Below are 19,758 nucleotides of genomic sequence, written 5' to 3'. Positions count from 1 at the left end.
CGTTTCCCGTTATAGTTTATATGTTTGGACTAAACAACTTTGATATACTTTTTCTGTTAATACAATATTTCGGTATGCAACTTCAGTTCGGATTTTTTTTTTTAGACTAATAGCGGTCTATACTACTGGAGTGACACAATGGCACGACTCGCATGACTCGAGTCGACCGGGGTCTGCCGTAGACTACCGAGATCGGGTGATTTACCTCGCGTTCGATGTCTCGGACGGCGAACTGCGAAGATTCTGCGTCGTCCGGTCAATCACGCTCCATAACCGCAGCCGAGCCCTCGCTGACCTTCAACGGGATTGGCCGGACACGGGACAACGTAGAATCTTCGCCGTCCGAGAGACATCGAACGCAGGGTTAGCCTAGCAATGGCTTCTTGAAGAAATCATACACATTCGGCTCAGTCCGAGCGTTGGAGTTCTGCCTGGTGAAGTTCGAATCGGTCCAGTAGGCTCAGTGCAGTGCCCTATCGCCTTTTGGTGAGGGTCTCACAACACCAGTCTGTCCCTGAGTTACCGGCATAGTCACACTGTCAATGACCATAATCAGTGGATTCCACTAGACCCTTGTGAGCAGAAGTTGGGACGTTTTGTTCAGCTGCCTTCGATGAAAAATAATTATCGTTGTCCATCATCCAAGTCCAACGACAGTCTAAATTCGTCTTTATATTTCAATGAATGCTTGTGGCACAGCGAATGATTAATATTTCAGGCAACAGTCACTGCCAAGTGCCAATGCATTGTGACAAGTTGTTACACTACGAAGCAGTCACTAGGAAATATTGCATGGTACCACGTATCAAATGTCAGTTATACTGACTCAAGGCACACAGAATTATCACAGTAATTCTGTAAATATTTCATATACTTTTTTCGCTTTGCTTTCCAAACTTCATGCATTCAGTGGGAGTGGAACGCTAGTAATCAATAATCAGTGCAGTACATGATTAATCCCAATATCAAAATCACGGCACTTTCGGATTGGCATCGCAACACACCGCCACACAGCAAGCCCTTTCCCTAGCATACCCTTACAACAGAGTCTGGCAGCCAGTAGGAACAATAGTTGACCCTATCCCCCCATTCCAGCCGTCCACATATGGAGCTACCTGTTGTATGAAACCGTGCGAACGCAACAGGCCACAAGGGGGCGAATTCCGAGACTGGTTGTGATTGTTCCCTCCTTCGTTCCAACGCAGCCGTCATGACGTGCTGCCTGCTGTTCTTCTAAGGCATGCTGAGAAAATTAACAGCGGCTGCGCATGGAAACTTCAGTAGCGTCCTCTCGACAGTTTATGATAACAGGGTTGAGTCAGTAATTTCGTTCCGCACGGTTGGCATTTTTCAAAGACAAGCCCCGTGTCTAAATGTGTACTGTGTGGAGTCAACATCGTTTCAAAAACCAGGTGGGAAGCACGGCTGTACTGATGCGAAGATAGGAGAGCAATATGAAGGATGTTCAAACTGTATGTTTATCTAAACTGAGCATTGCCTTATAGTCGGTAAATACTGTGGAATGAAGATGGTCACTTGCTGCGTACGTAGCAGCATTATAACTCCCTAATTGAATAAACAACATAGTTACTTTGTACGCGTGCATTAAGTTACCCAGGTACGCGACGTATGGGGGAGACGCTTTAAAACACGTCTATATCTCGATCAGTATAACATGCGCATTATCCATGTCCACATTCATGCCTAATTGTGACACCTGCATTCCTGAGCAGAAGACCAGCCAGCACACTTGGGCACTTCAACAGGGTACAAGGCACATGACGTAAACAAGCCTGTCAAAGCGCTAAGACAGTCCTAAGAGCTCGATGGTGTGATGAGGGGGCCAGTGCGGCGGAATAGGGCATCCTTGTCCGTTTCGTGTGGTATGGTGGCTGGTGGGTGGATGATATCCAACGGGACGGCCTCCTGGCAGCGCGACACCACAATACTAACGCGACGACCACTGGCCGTATTACTCTCCCTCAGATTCGGTATGGTGCAGACGACTCCGTGCGCGGAGACGTGCCGTTTAGCTCTGCCATCCAGCGCAGGCTAAGGCAATGCAGGGGAATTACCAACTCCGCCCGACATCCTTGAGTCCTGTGCTGGTCCCGTCACAAACCACGCCAATCCATGCCACCAACTCCGTGCCTGCCATCTACCCTCGGATCCTCGTCTCGCCTCTTCCAGGCACCAGTGGATGACTTGACCGCACCGTCTCAAATCTACTGGCCACTCTTGGACCCACTCAGCACCAAGCTTCAACCGCACCGATCACGAACCACCGGTTCAGGTTTTCCCCTCGGCATTTGCCGCCGTGGTTGTCAGCCCCCGCGGTCTCTCAGACGGTCTCGACTGGCCTCCGAGCACCGACCGTATCCTGACACTGGTCGCAGTCCTGCATCTGATCGTGGTACTCCTCAATCTGTAGCGTCATCTCGTAGAAGTCGTGCCGCTCGCGCACCAGCAGCGTAGCCTGACGAAGCACTCCCTGAGGCTTGACGTCCGGGCCTGCGGGGGAGAGTGAGGGACGGCCGTCAGACGTGTGAGTGGGCCAAATATCCGACGACAGATATCAGAACAAACTTACAGACAGAAGTAGTATACCAAATAAACCTACCGAACCCGGCACCCTTCCTAGGTTACAACTTATTTCAGGACAACAGTACCACCAAAGCTGACCACTTCACGTGAATATTAGGAAAAATGCTGGGGTCGAAAATAAGTACACCTCACAGAGCGCCATCGCCCATCACGCCCCACCAATCAAATCAGCCGTAGCAGCCACAGCAGCGCCCTCTTCCCTCTCCCCCCTGTGCGTCTCCACGCAGCCACGCAACCGATCGGACTCACCGATGACGATATGAGCGGAGAGGGCCGGCTTGTCCATGCTCAGCGACCACACCCGCAGGTTGTGCACTTTAAGCACCCCCGGTATCCCCTCGAGTATCGCCTGTAGCTGCTCGATGTCGATGCCCTTCGGGATACCTGTTGAAGGGCAGCCGGGAGTCAGTGCGGCTCGCACCACGGGGCAGAGTGCAGGCTGAATGTGTGGATAAAATGCCACGCGACTGAGCAGACATTCGTGCAAAAGCTGCCGACTATTTGACAATTATAGATAGGATAACCTTCCAGGCGGTGGGGGGGGCATTTTTTGCCCCCCCCCCTTTAGTTTTTTCAATATATCTCGAGAACCGCTGCGCCGATCGTCACCAAACTTTCAGTACCCTCCCGGGAGCAGCTAGCGCACATGGTGACCAAAAATTTTTCCAAAGGCTATGATAGGTTGGCCGCTAATGACGTCAGAGTGACGTCATTTTTGCCATTTTCGACCCAAAAAAAGGTTTCGCGGGAAGAGCTGTCAGGCCTACAGCTTTAGAGATACAGAAAAATGTTTTTGACATAAAAGGTGTGGAATCAAAAGGGCTACAAAACTGCTATTTCGGTTTTTCGAATTTTTTGGATTTTGACCCCCAAAAATCAAAAAATAGATTTTTTGAATATAATAGCCAAAAAATCCAAAAAGTTTTTTGAATTTCGAAAAAACCGGAATATATGTGATAGTCCCTACCTCCTTCTATCTACATACAAAATTTGAGATCGATACCTCTTTTTTTGGCCAAGTTATAGCGAAAAAACTGTTCAAAATTGATGACGTCAAATTTTCAAACTCAATTTTTAGCAATTCTAGGCCTCGTAGCGCAAAACAAAGACCACCATTAGACTCCCCGTGACGAGCTGCATCGAATCGATACCCATTTTATGCAAAAATATCAACTTTGAAATTTGACCTTTTTTGACCTGACCTTGACCTGACCTCCACCAGAAAGTGACCTAAACCGTACCTGATGGTCTTATAACCAACACCATTGAGTTGGAAATGAAAAACTGGCCATAAAACATGCATCGCATAACCTTAGTAAAGTTGGGCTCATGTGGTGACCCTTGGTGACCTTTGGTGACCTGACCTGTGACCTGACCTGGTATGACCAGTGACCTCTAATAGCAACATATGTACTAGACAACTGACGCCTTATCGCTGATTTTCGACAAAATGCGTTTTACTCGGTGTTATAGCGCTTTCCCTAGAAGCCCCGTGAACGGTGAAACATTTTATCTTTGACCTGACCTGTGACGTCATCGATGACCCCGAGGTCAATGAAATTTGGTTTCCCTCGACAAATTTGACAGGGCTATCGAACGCCGTTTGAATTTTCCGGATCCGTCCAGTAGTTTCGGAGATACGGGGGGGGGCAAAAAAATGCCCCCCCCCCCCCCACCGCGCGGAAGGTGGCTGGTAGGCCCACCGCCTGCCGGGATAAGTCTGATATAATGAAGCATAACAAGCTGTGATGCTCAATGCTGTCATGAGCTGGCGTCATCGGTTGGGTTGCATGAAGGCAGTTTGGCTAAGCCTTCCATTAAATAAAAATCGGCGAACCAAGACGAGATAACGGAATTAATGCATAGCAAGGCATTAATTAACTTTCCAGTCATGCTCTCTGAAGAAATCTGGTCGTCGACATGCAATTATAACGGTGATGCCACAGGAACGCACGCTATCACAGTCGCGAACACCCGACCCACCTTCCATTAGGACGTTGAGGGTGTCCTTGAGAATTGTAAGTGTCGTGGCCAGAACAAATATGCTGAACACGAACGTGCAGATCGGATCCACCAGAATCCACATAGGCTGCCAGATAAAAAGTGCACAGTTACTTCACGGTCAACGGAGGGCCCAAATTTCGGTATTCGAAACTTGCGGTAGTAATTGGGAGTCATCAGCTATCAACTTCTTACTTACGGACTCCAAGAAAGGCAAGCACCACACGAGAACGCAAGCTCAGAAAATAGCCTACACCAGAAAAGAAAACTATCAATGCTAAGTTTCTCTAAAAAAAAAATGCGTGAATCGAATCGATATTGGCAGTAAAAGCGTCCACTGGCGTCAGACGTGAAGGACAAAGTTGAGATTCTTGCTATTCAAAGCATATAACGTTCCACATACAAACACGTACTACTATTAAAAATCAAACATAAGAAAAAATAAAGATTGTCATATTTTCCTCAAACATTTAACCACAGGATACTTCAATGTTCGGTGGCCGGAGTCCCATTTCTTATACCGACACGACTGCCACCTAGCGAGCGGCACCTCACCTTGAAGTAGATGACCAGCGCCGCGATGAACACTCCGATGCTCTGGAGGAAGTCACCCAGCACGTGGATGAAGGCGGCGCGCACGTTGATGTTCTGCGCCCCGTGAGAGTGCGCCGAGCCGCCGCCGTGGGAGTGGGACGAGCCGCCGCCGTGGCTGTGCCCGTGCTGGTGCAGCGTGCAGCCCATGCTGGGAAGGGGGGGGGGGCGAGTGTCAGGGGCGGCGTCAGGGAAAGAGCATGAGACTGTGGGAGGCACACAGACCACAGTAAGGACACGTACGAGCACACCGGGTAGATTTACAATATTGTTCATCGTTGAACACAAAATTAGCAACTCAAGCGTTAGGTGGAGCTACTTGACACTGGGTGTTTTGTTGGCAACAAACCCGGATATCGATAACGCCCAGCGTGTACTAAGTTCGCAGTTATAGAGTTCATCATTATTCTACAACCCCACAACTAACAAATCTAGCAATCAAACGTCGAGGAAGATTTTAATTGTATGTAAATTTTAGCCTTGCTTCCAATACAGGTTATCAGTAAGATGAACATCTTTTGACCCCACTGCCGCATTCTGGGCTTCCGACTAAGTCAAGTGACTGCGAGCCCGGACCACGTGTCAAACTGAGACTGTCTGTTTAGACGAACCGATGATGTGTCGCAGGCCAGAAACAGAGACAGCTACGCTGCGCATATGAAAGATTATAGTGTGGAGGCGAGATAATGACGTGTGAGCAGCCGCATAGGTGGAAATAACCCAGATGGACAACCATGTGGCTAGAATAAACTGAAACTCGCACGTAATGGCCCAAACGTACCATACTGTAGCATGTCAAGTGCCGACACAAACACGCGGAAATGTCATCAACCACATAGTAATGAATGACTACGCTTCCATAAAACAAGGAAATTGGTATGCTAGGAAAATGTCATTCCTCTTCAGACACATTTGGAAGTGCAACGAAGGATAAAAACAAAACAAAACGAAAAACAGCTAACAAAGTTGTCCGGCTTGATACGTTTGGCCCAAGAACTGCAGACTATGATACGTTTGGCCACAGAACTGCAGACTATGATACGTTTGGCCCCAGAACTGCAGACTATCTCGCGATTAGCAGAAACGAATTACCTTTTAATTTCCAAAAGCTACACTACCAAAACTGACTCACACTATGTTGACCAGAACGCCGAGCCCTGACGTGATGAGCATGACGACGGCGTCGAGCTCGAACTGCTGATAGATGACCCGCTGAATGGCCATGTAGACGAGCACGCCGGTCACCACCCAGATGAGAAGCACAGAGATCAGCGCTCCCATCACCTCTGAGGAGAGATCAGGGCAGAGTTAGCTGACCGGCAACACATAGATCAGCGCGTGCGTCACCTCTGAGGAGGGGACAGAGGGTTTAGATAAGCTGTCCGGTCACCACCCAGATGAGATTAAGGACGGAGATCAGCGCTCCCATCTGTGGAGAACGGGACAGAAAAAAGGTGAACTGACGGAAAGAGGAAACAATATCAAGTGAATTAGTGGTGGTTATTCCTCAGGTGATAATGATGGTAACCGTACTTCGATCCATCAGAGTTTTATCATTAACACAGAAGTGAATGCCAATTACGGGTAACAGTCACCAACGGCATCGTTGCTGCATATTATGACGATGCAATCTTCCATATGATCCCAGCCATTTCACATGGCTCTCAAGTGGTTCGGCTATCCCAAACAGTCCCAAGTCCACCCACACCCAAGAGACTGCTTGTTTTTCTGCGGACCCCAACTACCACCAATCACTGCCGGGTTTAGACTCCCCCCCCCCCTGTCACATACCCAACCCCTCCCCCCAGTGCCACACGTCACGTCACCGTGACGCGTCACACCCCACCACAACACCCACCCATCGCTCAGAGCTCGGTCCCAGACCGGTGTAGCACCGACCACGGCAGGGCTCAGTCAATAAACGGGGCGCTCTGGTGCCGGACAGGGTCCACCTCGGCCCGACAGGGGTGACCTGCTCTTCCGCATGTGGCCCACACACGCAGTAGAACGTAGAAGAGTAGGAAGAATAATTCAAAAAGGAATACCGATAGGGCGGTTGAGCAGTGGTAAAATGACAAAGAACTCACCGGTACTGACAGGTGCAGATGTCAATGATAGGCTGATCAAAGTTGCATTCGCGGCTTTAGAGGATTATAATTCCGCTAAACCGTTATATAGAAACATTTAGACAGCTTATAAAAAGAAACTTTGTGAGATCAATGAAGCAGATCCTCAACCCATCCAATAAACGGCACGTTTGGAACAGATATTGAGATGCAATCATCCTAAAATTGCCGCAAAAATGCCAATAAGACAATATTCAAGACATTCAAGACCAGGAAAAACAACATCAAAATATTTTTTGTCCCTTGCAACTACCCCGGTTTCCATTCACATCCAATCACCACAAGAAGCGGGTGTCAAAAACAATAACAGGATGCTGTTGAAGAACTGACCTGCGCGGTGCCACCCGAAGCTCATGCGTGCCGTGGCCGGTCGGGAAGCCACCCAAAGTGAGAACAGTGAGATCATGAAGCTGGCAAAGTCGGCCAGCAGGTGGGCAGCGTCCGTGGCGATGGCGATCGAGTTGGAGAGGTAGCCGCCTGTAGAGTAAAGCAAACATGGCATCAGGGGGTGAGCGGTCAGTCGGAGGGAACAATGCGCAGGAGTGAGAGCAATTGGTCAAAAAACGATAACTACAACAAGGCTGCGAAATCCAACGAATACGCATTTAATTTATTATTTTTTGCGCTTCGTTTTATTATCTCTGTATGCAAATTGGCAGAAACAACACTTGAGGAAGTTCTCCACAGAAGCTAGTGCATCTATTTAGAGGCAAATTTCGGTGGAATGACGTCATTGCGGTGAGCCGGTGACGTCATACTCACCAATGATTTCAGCCACCATGAATAGCAGGCACAGGGCACTGGCGATCATTAGTTTCCTCCGTGCAGCCTGGTTCATCCCGGCTGCCCGAGACACGTGACAGTGCGAGTCTAGAAACACACAACACAGTCATGGTCACGTGACAGAAAAAAATAATTTAAAATAAGAAGGGAAAATGTTTAAAAAAAGCTCTTCGATATGGGTCACATACGGGCGTGTGTGTATGGAGGGTGGGGCGTCAAGTAGAGGAGTACAAGCAACGATCGTTCCTGTTCTTATTCTGAACCGCATTCATAAGGTAACAAGGTTTATTCAAGGACCGTTCCACAAGTGGCTGTCAGGGCCCAGTCAATACAGATGCGACACATGATGTCACATCTCTTGGAAGGTCATTCCACGACAGCGCAGCCCTGCGTTGGATTGGGAAGAGCCTCCTCACCAGGGTGAGCCGGTAGCGAGGCAGCTTCAGCACCGGCAACCCGCGGCAGCGCTGCGCGTTTCGAGCTCCGATACGGCGGCACGAGGACGAAATATCGCTCGCAGGGAGTCCGGAAAAGCCTTAAATATCATTTTATCAATGTTGTCTCAGTGGATGGTTTATATAATGCTGTCTCAGCTTCCTCCACTGTTCATAAGGTGGCATCAAGCCCGGCCTGCGAAGAACTCCCAACGACGCCACCTGATACTTTATCGCCTTGCCAACAGCTACACCCAATGCATCGGAGCGTGAAAGGTAAATGCAGCCGCAAAGACCGACTGACCGTGCACTTAGGCTTTAGCACGACTCGCTGAGTGACTGGCCACCTGTATAATTTGGTGCATTAACGGCGCCGGCTGGAGCCCATGGTTTTGAAGGAACCCGTATTGACAGCTCATAACACGCCATTGATCTAGGAAGACGTGCAAACGCGACGAGGCCGATGGAGCACAAGGCCCGCTCGGAGCCCGCTCGTCGTTCCCGGGGCGCGGCCGGCCGCTGCGCTCGTCTGTCTGTTCGCGCGGCGCGGTCATGGCGCTGGGAGCGGGCCCGCGGCTGGCGCGGCTCGCGCTGGTCGCCTGCTGCGCGCTGCTCTCCGGGTACCAGTGCTGGATGCTGGTACAGATGTTCAGCGAGGAGCCCGTCTCGGTGGTCACGTCGTTCACGCCGTGGGAGGACGTGGCCGTGCCATCCGTCACCGTCTGCGGTACGCCTTATCAATGGCAGCGGTACCCGTTTATCTTCGGCCTGCCGCGAAACAGCACCGTCGGTCAGAAGCTCTGGTACTTTGGTAATAAATTCCACGAGGGGATTCCCACTTGCGAGCCGGCGTGTCGTCCCCAGGAGAGCGTCCCCTATCCCGGAGGACGGGTCGAGGTCGGTATCGGCTGGTGGGAGTCGTGGCCGTCGCTGAGCGAGAGCACCCCCTGCCACACACTCACACCGAACGTGACGTGGAGCCAGCTGGCTCAGGCCGCCGGCCAGAGGAGATTTGAGCTGAAGCTGAAGATGAATGACGAACCGTCCAACTGCGATTACCGGCTGTTTGTACACCCGCACCGGAGGCCGGTGATGTCCAGTCTTGGCGTACGCGGCGTGCAGCAGGACCTGCGACTGCGCTATCGCTGCCACGGGGAGACCTCCGATCTCGTCAGCGTCAAACTCATCTCCCGCATCATCGACCGGGAGAGTCTGAACCGCGCCCCATGCAACCCCGCCAAGGACTACTACTACGAGTCCTGCATCATGGACTGCGCCCACCGCCAGTGGGCCCAGCGGAAACACTGCGCCATGCCGGAGATGATCCGCGACTTCCCGCAGCTTCCCGAGTGCTCCCAGGCCGTGCTGAGGCAGCTGGCGCAGCAGGACGGCTCCCTGGCCGTTAACACGACCAGCTGCCCCTGCCTGCCGGCCTGTCGGATCCGCAGCTTTGTCGCCGACACGGGCGTGGAGATGTCCCCGGTGCGGGACGACAAAAAAGAGCCACTGATGGTGCGCGTGGAGTCCGCCTCGATCGCCGAGGAGGTGACCACTGAGCGGCGCTCCTACCGGCTGCCCAGTCTGCTGAGCGAGATGGGCGGCTTCGTCAGCCTCGTGCTCGGCGTCTCAGTCCTCTCCGTGGTCGACATGATCACCGAGGCGATCACCAGAACGCGCATCATGCAGACCACCGAACCGAAACGTACTGGGACCATCGGACCGGACCGCAGCCGGACCACCACAGGGGACCACAGCTGGACCACCACATCGAGCTGCAAATCCCGTGTCACCGTCACCGCCGCTGACAAAAGCGCTACGAACGCTGTCGGCAATTCGCGCAACTCGGTCAGGATCAGAGCTCAGGGAGAATCGCAGAACCCAGACGGCCTAGAGAACTCACCTCTTCCTGCATGCAACACAGCAGACGCCGAACTTCGATCGGAGTATAACATTTACACAATTGAATTCTAATCAGATTCACATGAACCATGGCCGTAACCGCCAATACGGTCAGTACGGAGTGTCCGTACTATCTTTAAGAATCTTGGTCCGTACCAGCCCCTTCTCAGACTTTTCCAGTAGGTATCTATTTGCCGCGAACGGTGCACCACGCCTCAGAAATGTTGCACGAACGACTCTCTTGCATGACATGGAGGCGCCCTATAAGCTTCATAGGCGCCTCTCTTCGCATGTAGGCGCCCCCATGGCCATAAGAGGTGCCCCTTATAGCCCTCACAGGTGCCCCTCTTTCGCATGGAGGCACCCATATGGGCATCACAGGCGCTCCTCTTCCGCGTGTAGGCATCCTTATGGCCTTCATAGGCGTACCTCTTTAGCACGTGGGCGCCCTTATGGCCTTCATAGGCGCCCCTCTTTAGCATGTGATTGTGGGCGCCCTGGGCCTCAGAGGTGCCCTTCTTACGCATGCTGGCGTTCCCTTCACAAGTGCGATGGCGTCCCCCATGAGGGATGGAGCCTCCTGTGACAGTTGGTCCGCACCACTCTGTTGAGCGTGATTACGTCACTGTCCATGCAGGCCTACCAGGATTCGGTGTAGGCTCATCAGGGGCCGAGTAGGCCAATCAGGGGTCGAGGTAGGTCTATCATTTGGGGCCGGCATTAGCGAGTCAGGTGCAAAGTACTTCGATCACCGTATTAGGGGACGTTGAAGGGTTCTCAGGGTCCGGGCGGGCCAATTATTACCCCCGATGGGCCTATGACGTGCACTGATGGACTAACGCCAGTCCCTGATGAGCCAACACCATCCCCTGATCGGTCTGTGAAGCCCTCTGATGGATCTATATAGGCCACTGGTATGCGTAAACGGACCCCTGATAGACCTTCGTGGCCTCTAATTGTCCTAACTGACCCATGATGAGCCCAAAGTGTCCCCTAACGGCCATACAATCGCCCCTGATGGGCCAACGCCGGTCCCTGATCCGGCCTCAGAGGTCTGTGCAAGGCATCCCCATGCCTCTGGCCCCGTCTCCGCGAGAGAAGGGAGCGGATCTGACCGCAACCTTTACTTCGATATATGTACTTAAGCAGCTAACAAGCCTGGATTCACTCCGCTCGCACCACTCCGGATCCGCTCAAGCCCCGGATCCACCGGTGGGTGGAGACACGGCAGCTCGCTGTTGCAACAATGCATTTGCCTCGTGTATCGTTCATCCTCTTTTCATTCTCCAATCTCTCCTCTTCCCAATCGCAAGCTGCACCCGGCATAAAAGTGAGAAGACGCTCCCACGCCTTGACCGTCGATATTTTCGCCGCGGCTGAGCATTTTTGTGCCGTGTTTGTTCAGTTTTTCTTCCGCTTCTCACTGATAACACCATCGCTCTCCGATAGCAAGGATCAGAGCCGAGGGCACCTAAGTCGTTAGGGTAACGGTCCGAAGCGAATAAACGTAAACACATTCGATGAACTGGCGACAAATGACGGAAAGGGATGCGATAAGAATGATGAGCCGATTTTGCGGCAAAAATTTGGGCAGTTCTGTCCGCTATAATACATGTGCTGACTTGCAAAACGTACCTTGGGCTTTTTACGCTACGCGAAGGTGATTTGCTTGATGCATTGCATTGCATTGCATTTGCATTGAATGATCGGTCAACTAACATCTGGCTACCCTGAAAGCTCCTTGTCCCATCTCGTACCTTTGTAGAGCCGCTGCAGCTCCTCGATCTTCTCCTGCGAGCATCCCTGTTCACAGGCGGTGAGCTCATCTCCGTGCAGGCAGTAGATGATTCGCCGAGAGTCCACGGGCGTATCCGCAGTCGGCCCGAACGTGTTGGAGCCGCCGCCGTCCGGCCTATGGGCACAGGTGCAGCACCGACATCAGCGGGCGGGACAGGTCGAGTTTGTCAGGCACGGGGGAACAGGAGGCGACGGCTGTTGTATCTGTGGATGGCTGAAGGTCCGGCCAACAACTCCTAATCATGACGTTTGAATGGGATCAACATCACACGATTAAAATCCAAAGATACAGATGCCTGCCATCGATCAGTGATCACACTCAGTTTTTTGTGATCTTTGTTTTGATTTTTCTAATGTTAAGGCACAATGGACTAAATCTTTCTGTCGGGTCGGCACTCGGCACCGTATGTTCAAACCCGGAGCGTCATGGAACCGCAGCAAGACACACAAACATACACTTCTCCGAACCGGCGGCAAGATTAACTCGACATTCTTTCCGACATTCCTTAGGGAGCGGTGTGGGCTGTCTCCTTCTGAGACCTGTTACTCTCTACGTTCCGACTCGACGTTACACTCGCTTATTTGTGCCCGTCTTCAAGCATCAACAGTTAGCATAAGTGCCTCAATTTACGTCTTAATTACAGAAAGAAGAGACATACCCGAACCACGCCTCCTCTGGACTGCCGAAGCGGACGGTAAGCAGCGTCGAGGCGTCACTCTGCTGCGTGCCACCGTCCGCCAGAAGCGGGGTCTTCTCCGTAGCCGAGGACTTGGTCCGCGGGGGTGTCATCTTCACCGTCAGATATCAGTGCCGGAATCCAAAACGAGCTCAAAGATATACTTTATATCTTGAGGCAAACTCCAGAATCCAAGTATGCTTCAGAGTTCAGACACCAGTTTTATCTCGGCAATTCAAAAATTACTCCAGGCACAGAACACGTTCCGATCTGATATCCACAGTCCGATGGCAATACCCAGCCACTCTGCACGCTGTCTCAGTCACTGCAACAGACCACCAATCTGCTCACCGAGTCCACGTCACAGCACCGCGTCCATGCGACAGGGGCGCGCTCCCGACCCTGAATGGCCCCTCTCCAGGCGGCGTACGGGGCGGCGCCGGCCCCGATACCGTATCAGAGCCGCGGCGCACGCGGTCCATGCCCCCGGCACTACCCTTACACACGGCACTGTGCGCTCCTCCGCCGTGTGCCCCCGGCAGGGTGGCCGCTATCTCGGGAAGGGGAAATTGCGTTCGTGCGTACTGCGAAATTCTTTGACCGGTGTTGTGACAGAATAGGGAGATGGGAGATAGGAGAATAGGGGGGACTCGAGCTTACCAGTCGACCTGAGCATCGCAACAGATATTATGGTATTTACCCGTGCAATGGGTAATAACTAATGACAGCCAGTTGATAAAGGGTAATTGTCGGGACCTGGCGGGCAGGCAACATAGGTGCTGGAAACGTTCAAATGCTAAGCATACAAAACTCCAGATAACAAAGAGCCCGCAGCCCGAGTGCCCACCGGATGCAGTGGCCGCTCCACACGGTACAGTGCGGTACCACTCGGGACACCGCCTGCGGTGGTGAGGGTAAACAAAGCCCACAGCCGCCCGCCCACCCCCTCTCGCTGCCGGTCTCTGAGCGTGTATAGTGTCAACAGAACCACGCCGTCAGCGGCTGAACAGTCACCAGCTGCGGCCGATTTCATAAAGCCTGGTAGTATTTTACATCACGGTGTATTTTACGCCCTAAGAAACTACGCCCTCTAGAACTGGGCTGTTTTATTAGGATCACTGGGTGTATTATGCCCCGGTTGTATATTATCATTTGTTTTGGACTGCATTTTACTACATCCATCACTTTAATCATAGTAAGTAATATCATATGGCTGCATCCGCAATTTTTCTACGAAACCGTTTGGACATAAAATGCAACCGAATGGGTGGGAAACTGCGCCATTCGTAATTTTTGAACTTTTATGAAATCAGCCGCAGATTGCGCCACGTCCGACGGGACATTCACGCTCGTAAGACGCCAGGCCTTAGCGTCGCTTCCCGGGGTTTGAATCTCAGACTACTCTTGAACTAGCGAACGCTTCCACGGAGAGATAAAATAAAAATGATAACATGTAGAAAAAAATCATGCGAAACGATGACGGCGGCGGAACATTTAACCTCTCGTCGAATCCATCGGTTCTCTACATAAGCACAGCCGACGTTGTGCGACCGCCTTGCCGTTTCACCTCTCATTGAACCATAGAGCTTCGCCAAAGAAAAACACGAGCGTGTGCGCCGTTACGAGACACAGCGACTGGCAACATATTTTAAGGTCTTAGGTCAACCAGTCACCTATGAGACACTCAGGTCAAGAAGTTTTCCGAAGGAGTCATATCGCCCGCATCGGCAGGTCTCGATTCGATCGACCCGTTTGAAGCAATCGCGGGCAAACCCTCGAGTGTGCACCTGCACCACCCCTGGCGGGGATGCGAGAAATAATGGCGAGTGGGAATGCTTATCAATTAGCAGGCAGCTAAATAACCGGGATATTCCTATTCTACAAATTTCCTGTAATTCCTCGGTAATTCGGATACCGTAGTTAATATTGCAATTGAAACTAGCAAATAAACTCCAACGTAGCATTGACACTTACAGAAAGTTAAGAATAGTCCCATTTTTCTGAGGATGGGACAGATAATATATGCAAAAAAGGATGCCGTTATTGATATCAAAATAAGGCTTTTCAGGCCCTCACACATGTCCGTCGCACGTTTTAACCCGCGCGGGGCTGGGGGGGGTAAATTTTACCCCCCTCGCGAATTTTTGCAATATCTCAAAAACGGCGGCGCTGCGCGCCGCCAAACTTTCAGTACCTTTTCTTACATCAATTTGACACGTTCCCTGAAAATTTGAGCGAAATCCGGCGGAAAATTTTTGAGAAATTGACGTTTTAGTGACGTCATGTTCGCCATTTTCGCCTCAAAAACGGCTAAATTTCAAACGCCGCTAACATCTTCATTTTTAAAGGAATCAAGACGTAACAACAAAGGTTATACGTAATTCTACTTTGTCTATCAAATGGCTATCTCGGTTTTTTGAAAATTTTGGATTTTGGCCCAATTTTTTTTCTCAAAAAACTGACTTTTTTGGGAAAATGATTATAAAATCCAAAATTTTGAGTGTATCGAAAAAACCGGAATATATGTCAGAGAAGTGGTCTATGTGCACCTACATACCAATTTTTAGAAGAATCGGTTCAAAAATGTGGGAGTTATTCAAGATTTTATGACGTCACGACACACAAAAATTTTGAAAAAATGATTTTTTTCGAAGTTCTAGACCTCGTATGGAAACAAAAATAGCACCATTCGATTCGCCGTGAAAAACTGCATCAGATAGACACCTTTTTAGGCCTTAACAACCAACTTCAAATTTGACCTCACTTGACCTGACCTTGACCTGACCTCGACCTGAAATTCATCCAGAGGTGGTCCATATCAGTTATTGAGTGTGCCTATTGAATTCTATGAGTAAAATGACCCATAAAACATGTGTCGCACATGCCCTTTTCTATATTTTGTTTTTTGGTGACCTGACCTGACCTGACCTTGACCTTGACCTCTGAATGATATTGTATGCAACGAATATTGTCTTGGTAGCCTAAGAACACGTTTTGGGCAATCAGTCTCAGTCGATGACTCCATTCTTCGGCAACTACGGTGCAAGGCCGATACTGTAGAAACTTGCAATTTGTACCCTTGACCTGACCTTGACCTTGACCTCAAACTTTAAATTAAGTACATGTTTTTAGTTGTTCGTGATGAGATCTTTCGATTGGCGTTTGATTTTTCCAAATCGGACCATTAGTTCGGGAGATAACAGGGGGGGGGGGGTAAAATTTACCCCCCCCCCCAGCCCCGCGCGTTCGGCTGGAGACCCCAGCCCCGCGCGGGTTAATTGAGCAGCCCCGTCCCGGTGCGCTAGACAGTATCATTGGCTCGGCATAGGACATCCAGCGAGACGATGTGATGGTGGCCTTGGCCGCCGGCTAAGCGGCCCACTTGGCACAAGTGTCGACCGACCCCGTCACCGCCGTGACAGTAACCGGGTCGGAGGGAGGGGGCAGCAAAATGGCGCAATTGGTCCCAATGTCGGCATTTAATTGGCACTTGAAAAGCGTCTACTGAGGAGCTCAAGCCGAAACGCAGCTCTTGAACATTGATTTAATCTATCCACGAAGGGGTTAAGCTCTGTATATTTTACTCGTGTATCCGCGTGTTGTGTGGGGAGGGGGAGTTGACTTGTCTGCAGTCCATCAACACTTGCCAGTCCGTCACCAAGTGTGGGGCTGAGTCAGCCCGACGTAGTCGAGTCTCGCCTCATCGTGTAATGCATATGTTGACACAGCAGCTATTTCCTCGCATGCAGCGTACACCATTCGCCAGCAATAAGCTCTATACTCACCCCTCCGCCGGGAGAATGGCATCCGGCTCCTCATCCAGCAGGCGCACTTTTTGTCCGTATTTACGGCTATCTTCTCCCACCACAGCCCCGTCCTGGCTGCCCGAGAAACCGAGCTTCGGGTTATCGTCGCGTGGTGGCAGCACCGGCGTCTTGACAACCACGTCCAGGTGGGTATCTTTGAAGGAGACACAGTACGTCGAGCTGGCCGACGAGACGAGACGGGAGCGAGATGGGACAGCGGGAACCTCCGCTGGCGGACTCGGAGCCTCGGCCATGATTGATTGAGTCCCTGAAACAGATGAAGAAGATATGGTGGTTAGGTAGAATTGAGATGATTATCAATTTCTATGTGCAACATGCTTTCTCTCAGGTAGAGAAATTACTCTGAGACACATCTTGTGACCATGATGGCACAAAATAATGAGCTTGTGAAAGTATTTCAAAAGACAAGAACTTAATAAAATGCAGACTAGAATTGCAAAACTACTGTAAATCATAAGACAAAGTACAACTTTATGTTATACTTCATCAAAGATATGGATGTATTTTGGTTTACTATGTAGTACATTGGCCATGAACACATCACTTGATCAATATACTATCAAATCATGAGCTTCCAATCAAATCAAATCAGATCTTCAAATCAAATTGTGTTGTTATGTAGCTATAAAAGAATGAAGCCCAATTGGCATGTAGACTGCATATCAGCATAAAATGGAAAGTCTGGCACCATTATTTGAACTTGTTTCATTTTAATTCAAAATAGGTACTTGGGTCAATAAATGGTACCTCTACCTATATGAAGGCTTCAGGCAAATGGTATGCTCTGTTGGGCAGGATCACCATTGAGCCTTGCCTAAGTAACATCTTGTGGGCTATAACACAGATAACAATAAACTGCTGTTATCTGCATCAGATAGCAGTAGAACTGCTGTTATCTGTGTCTATAGCTGCCTTTTGCACCCTCTAAAACTGGAAAAATTCACAAAGCAGAAACATGAAAGGAAAGAACACACCTAATCCTGTCAGGTGACACCACAAATTGATAATTAGAACACCTACTTTTTAGTTGACAAACAAAAATTAATGATAATTACAGTCCTTTTAATACAAAACATTAATAAAATACACCCCACGGCCCATCAACCATTAAGTCAGGGGTTAAAATACCTTAGGTAGAGTTAGCTGCTGTCAGGTTAAATTACGCTTTGGTTTGGTATTTCTGCTTATTGTGTAGAACTTGACTGTGGGTACCTGTTTTTGAAGAGTTAAGGATTGTATGAATAATTTACTAGGCTGATAGCATGGGTTGTGACAATGAAGTGTGGTTTTTATTCAATTTTGAGCCCAAGGTGCAAAAGGCGACTTCACCATCTCCTATTAGGGGAAGATGGGGGAACACCGACCCCCTTAACCTTTTAGGGTCTAGTCACGTAATTTTTGGCCAAATGATCAATCTCTCAGTTTCATTAGATTTTTGCATCAATTTTACATATATATCAACCAATTGTTTTCTTGTAGTGTCCTTCATAATTGCATTATTCCACATTTAGTAAATGTCTACATTTTTTGGGGTAACACCGCCCGAGCTCAGCAGGCAATGAAATTTGCAGATTGCTGGACTATTTATTAAGTTGTTCTTCTTATCGTAAATTTTGAGGCGTTTTAGTAGATTTCTAAAATACAGTGGAAGCAACTTTATTATATCCCTGGGACAATGTAGTACTCATTTATACAACTAGACGACTTAAAGTTCCAAAATTTCATTTTCTCGAAATTTTTCATAATCCTCTAAAAATAAAACATAGCAACAACGTTCTTTCTTTATTTGAAATGCGCCACTCCTTGGTTAGGTGTTACAATGTGCTTTTAAGTACCGAATTTCCCAAGTGGGCGGTATTACCCAAGTGTCTGCATTTTTATAAAAATCCTTCAATATGGCAGCACGACAAAAATTTTGCTAGAGCAGGAGCACGTAATGCGCTTGGATGAGTCCCAATTATGGCATAAAATACTACTTCAGGACTAAAGTCTGTCAAATAAGATCAGTTTTCTTCTGTTTTTTTTATGTCAGAAAAAGTATAAAACACATTCACGAAACGTAAAATTAGGAATTTCTCGCAAATCACCTAAACCAATGCGGTGCACTGCCCATAACTGCGCTCAAGGCCATATAACCACTGCGCTTCTGTTGTCGTAACGCTGCCAAAAAACAGTCAGCTGTCGCCTTAGACCTTTTTATATTTCTGATATCGGGGTAGGCGGTGTTCCCGAAAGGGCGGTTTTCCCCCATCTTCCCCTATATGCCATCATAATACACCAACTTTGCCTATATTGATATGTTTTCATTGATACCTACCTAATACCTATTATTACCAACGGCCTTGCCTATTACGAATAACCTGACAAATATATCCAAAAAATAAAATTTCATGTTCTTACTGATATCAAAAGCTAAAAATCAGACATTCCAACTTTAAATGGATTGAATTTAAAAAGCATTGTCTGTCCAACTTACAGCAGCTGCAACTTCAACTTGAGCTTCTCCCAAGGCTATATAAACCTTATATAGGCTTGTCCCAACCAACCATTACGGAGGTTTAACCCACTTACTTATCGCGGATATATCCTATACTGTGCCAGTACCAAGGCCAGTACTGCCGTCATCACCCCTACTAGCAGCCGCCGTTGATGTCAATAATGCCCAGATCCTCTACAAAAAAGCCGAAATAAATAAATATTGTGTTCAAAGCGTAATACAAAGAAAAGCTGACATACCAAAGTGCTACTACCATTGAGCAGAGTCCGGAAAAATAGTCTTCGAGTACTATTTTAGCTGCTTTCGAACACAAATGAACAATAAATCATTTGACGCGGCTGAGACATTCCTAATAAGTTTAGGACAGCTAAATAAAAATCTTGCGAAAGCTACGATAACGGATCAGATCCAAGTGTCTAAAAATCACTTTAGGCTTCTCATAATCACGGTGACTATCTCATAATAATATACAAACAGGCATATTATGACAGTAGGGTAGGGTGGGGTAATTTGAACATGTGG

General features: G+C 49.1%; 1 protein-coding gene across 2 annotated transcripts; it reads right to left on the bottom strand.

The window, feature by feature from the left end:
* Positions 1 to 659: 659 nt before the first annotated feature.
* On the bottom strand, positions 660 to 19,466 carry LOC122393114 (zinc transporter 2-like). 2 transcript variants are annotated; one of them, XM_043388770.1, is made up of 11 exons: positions 19,311 to 19,384; positions 16,698 to 16,986; positions 12,895 to 13,237; positions 12,196 to 12,350; positions 8,085 to 8,192; positions 7,653 to 7,799; positions 6,329 to 6,482; positions 5,161 to 5,347; positions 4,588 to 4,693; positions 2,854 to 2,988; positions 660 to 2,511 (listed from the first exon to the last, which is right to left on the bottom strand). In XM_043388770.1, the coding sequence occupies exons 3-11, from the start codon at positions 13,023 to 13,025 to the stop codon at positions 2,342 to 2,344; spliced, it is 1,293 nt and encodes a 430-aa protein (XP_043244705.1). In that variant the 5' UTR covers positions 13,026 to 13,237; positions 16,698 to 16,986; positions 19,311 to 19,384; the 3' UTR covers positions 660 to 2,341. The 2 variants fall into 2 exon arrangements, with proteins under 2 accessions (XP_043244705.1, XP_043244704.1); XM_043388769.1 differs by lacking the exon at positions 12,895 to 13,237 and having other exon boundaries at positions 19,311 to 19,466.
* Positions 19,467 to 19,758: the final 292 nt, after the last annotated feature.

This window comes from Amphibalanus amphitrite, unplaced genomic scaffold, assembly GCF_019059575.1.
Source record: "Amphibalanus amphitrite isolate SeventyFive unplaced genomic scaffold, NRLGWU_Aamphi_draft 000516F_arrow, whole genome shotgun sequence".
Lineage (NCBI taxonomy): Eukaryota > Metazoa > Arthropoda > Thecostraca > Balanomorpha > Balanidae > Amphibalanus > Amphibalanus amphitrite.
The sequence above is the reverse complement of the archived record's forward strand: the minus strand, read 5'-3'. Positions and strand labels throughout refer to the sequence as shown.

Coding starts and splice junctions, on each gene's coding strand:
- LOC122393114 (XM_043388769.1), bottom strand. CDS start 16,972: ATGGCCGAGGCTCCGAGTCCGCCAGCGGAGGTTCCCGCTGTCCCATCT. Junction 12,351..16,697: donor GCCATTCTCCCGGCGGAGGG/GTGAGTATAGAG, acceptor CTGTGCCCATAG/GCCGGACGGCGGCGGCTCCA. Junction 8,193..12,195: donor GCTGCAGCGGCTCTACAAAG/GTACGAGATGGG, acceptor GTGTGTTTCTAG/ACTCGCACTGTCACGTGTCT.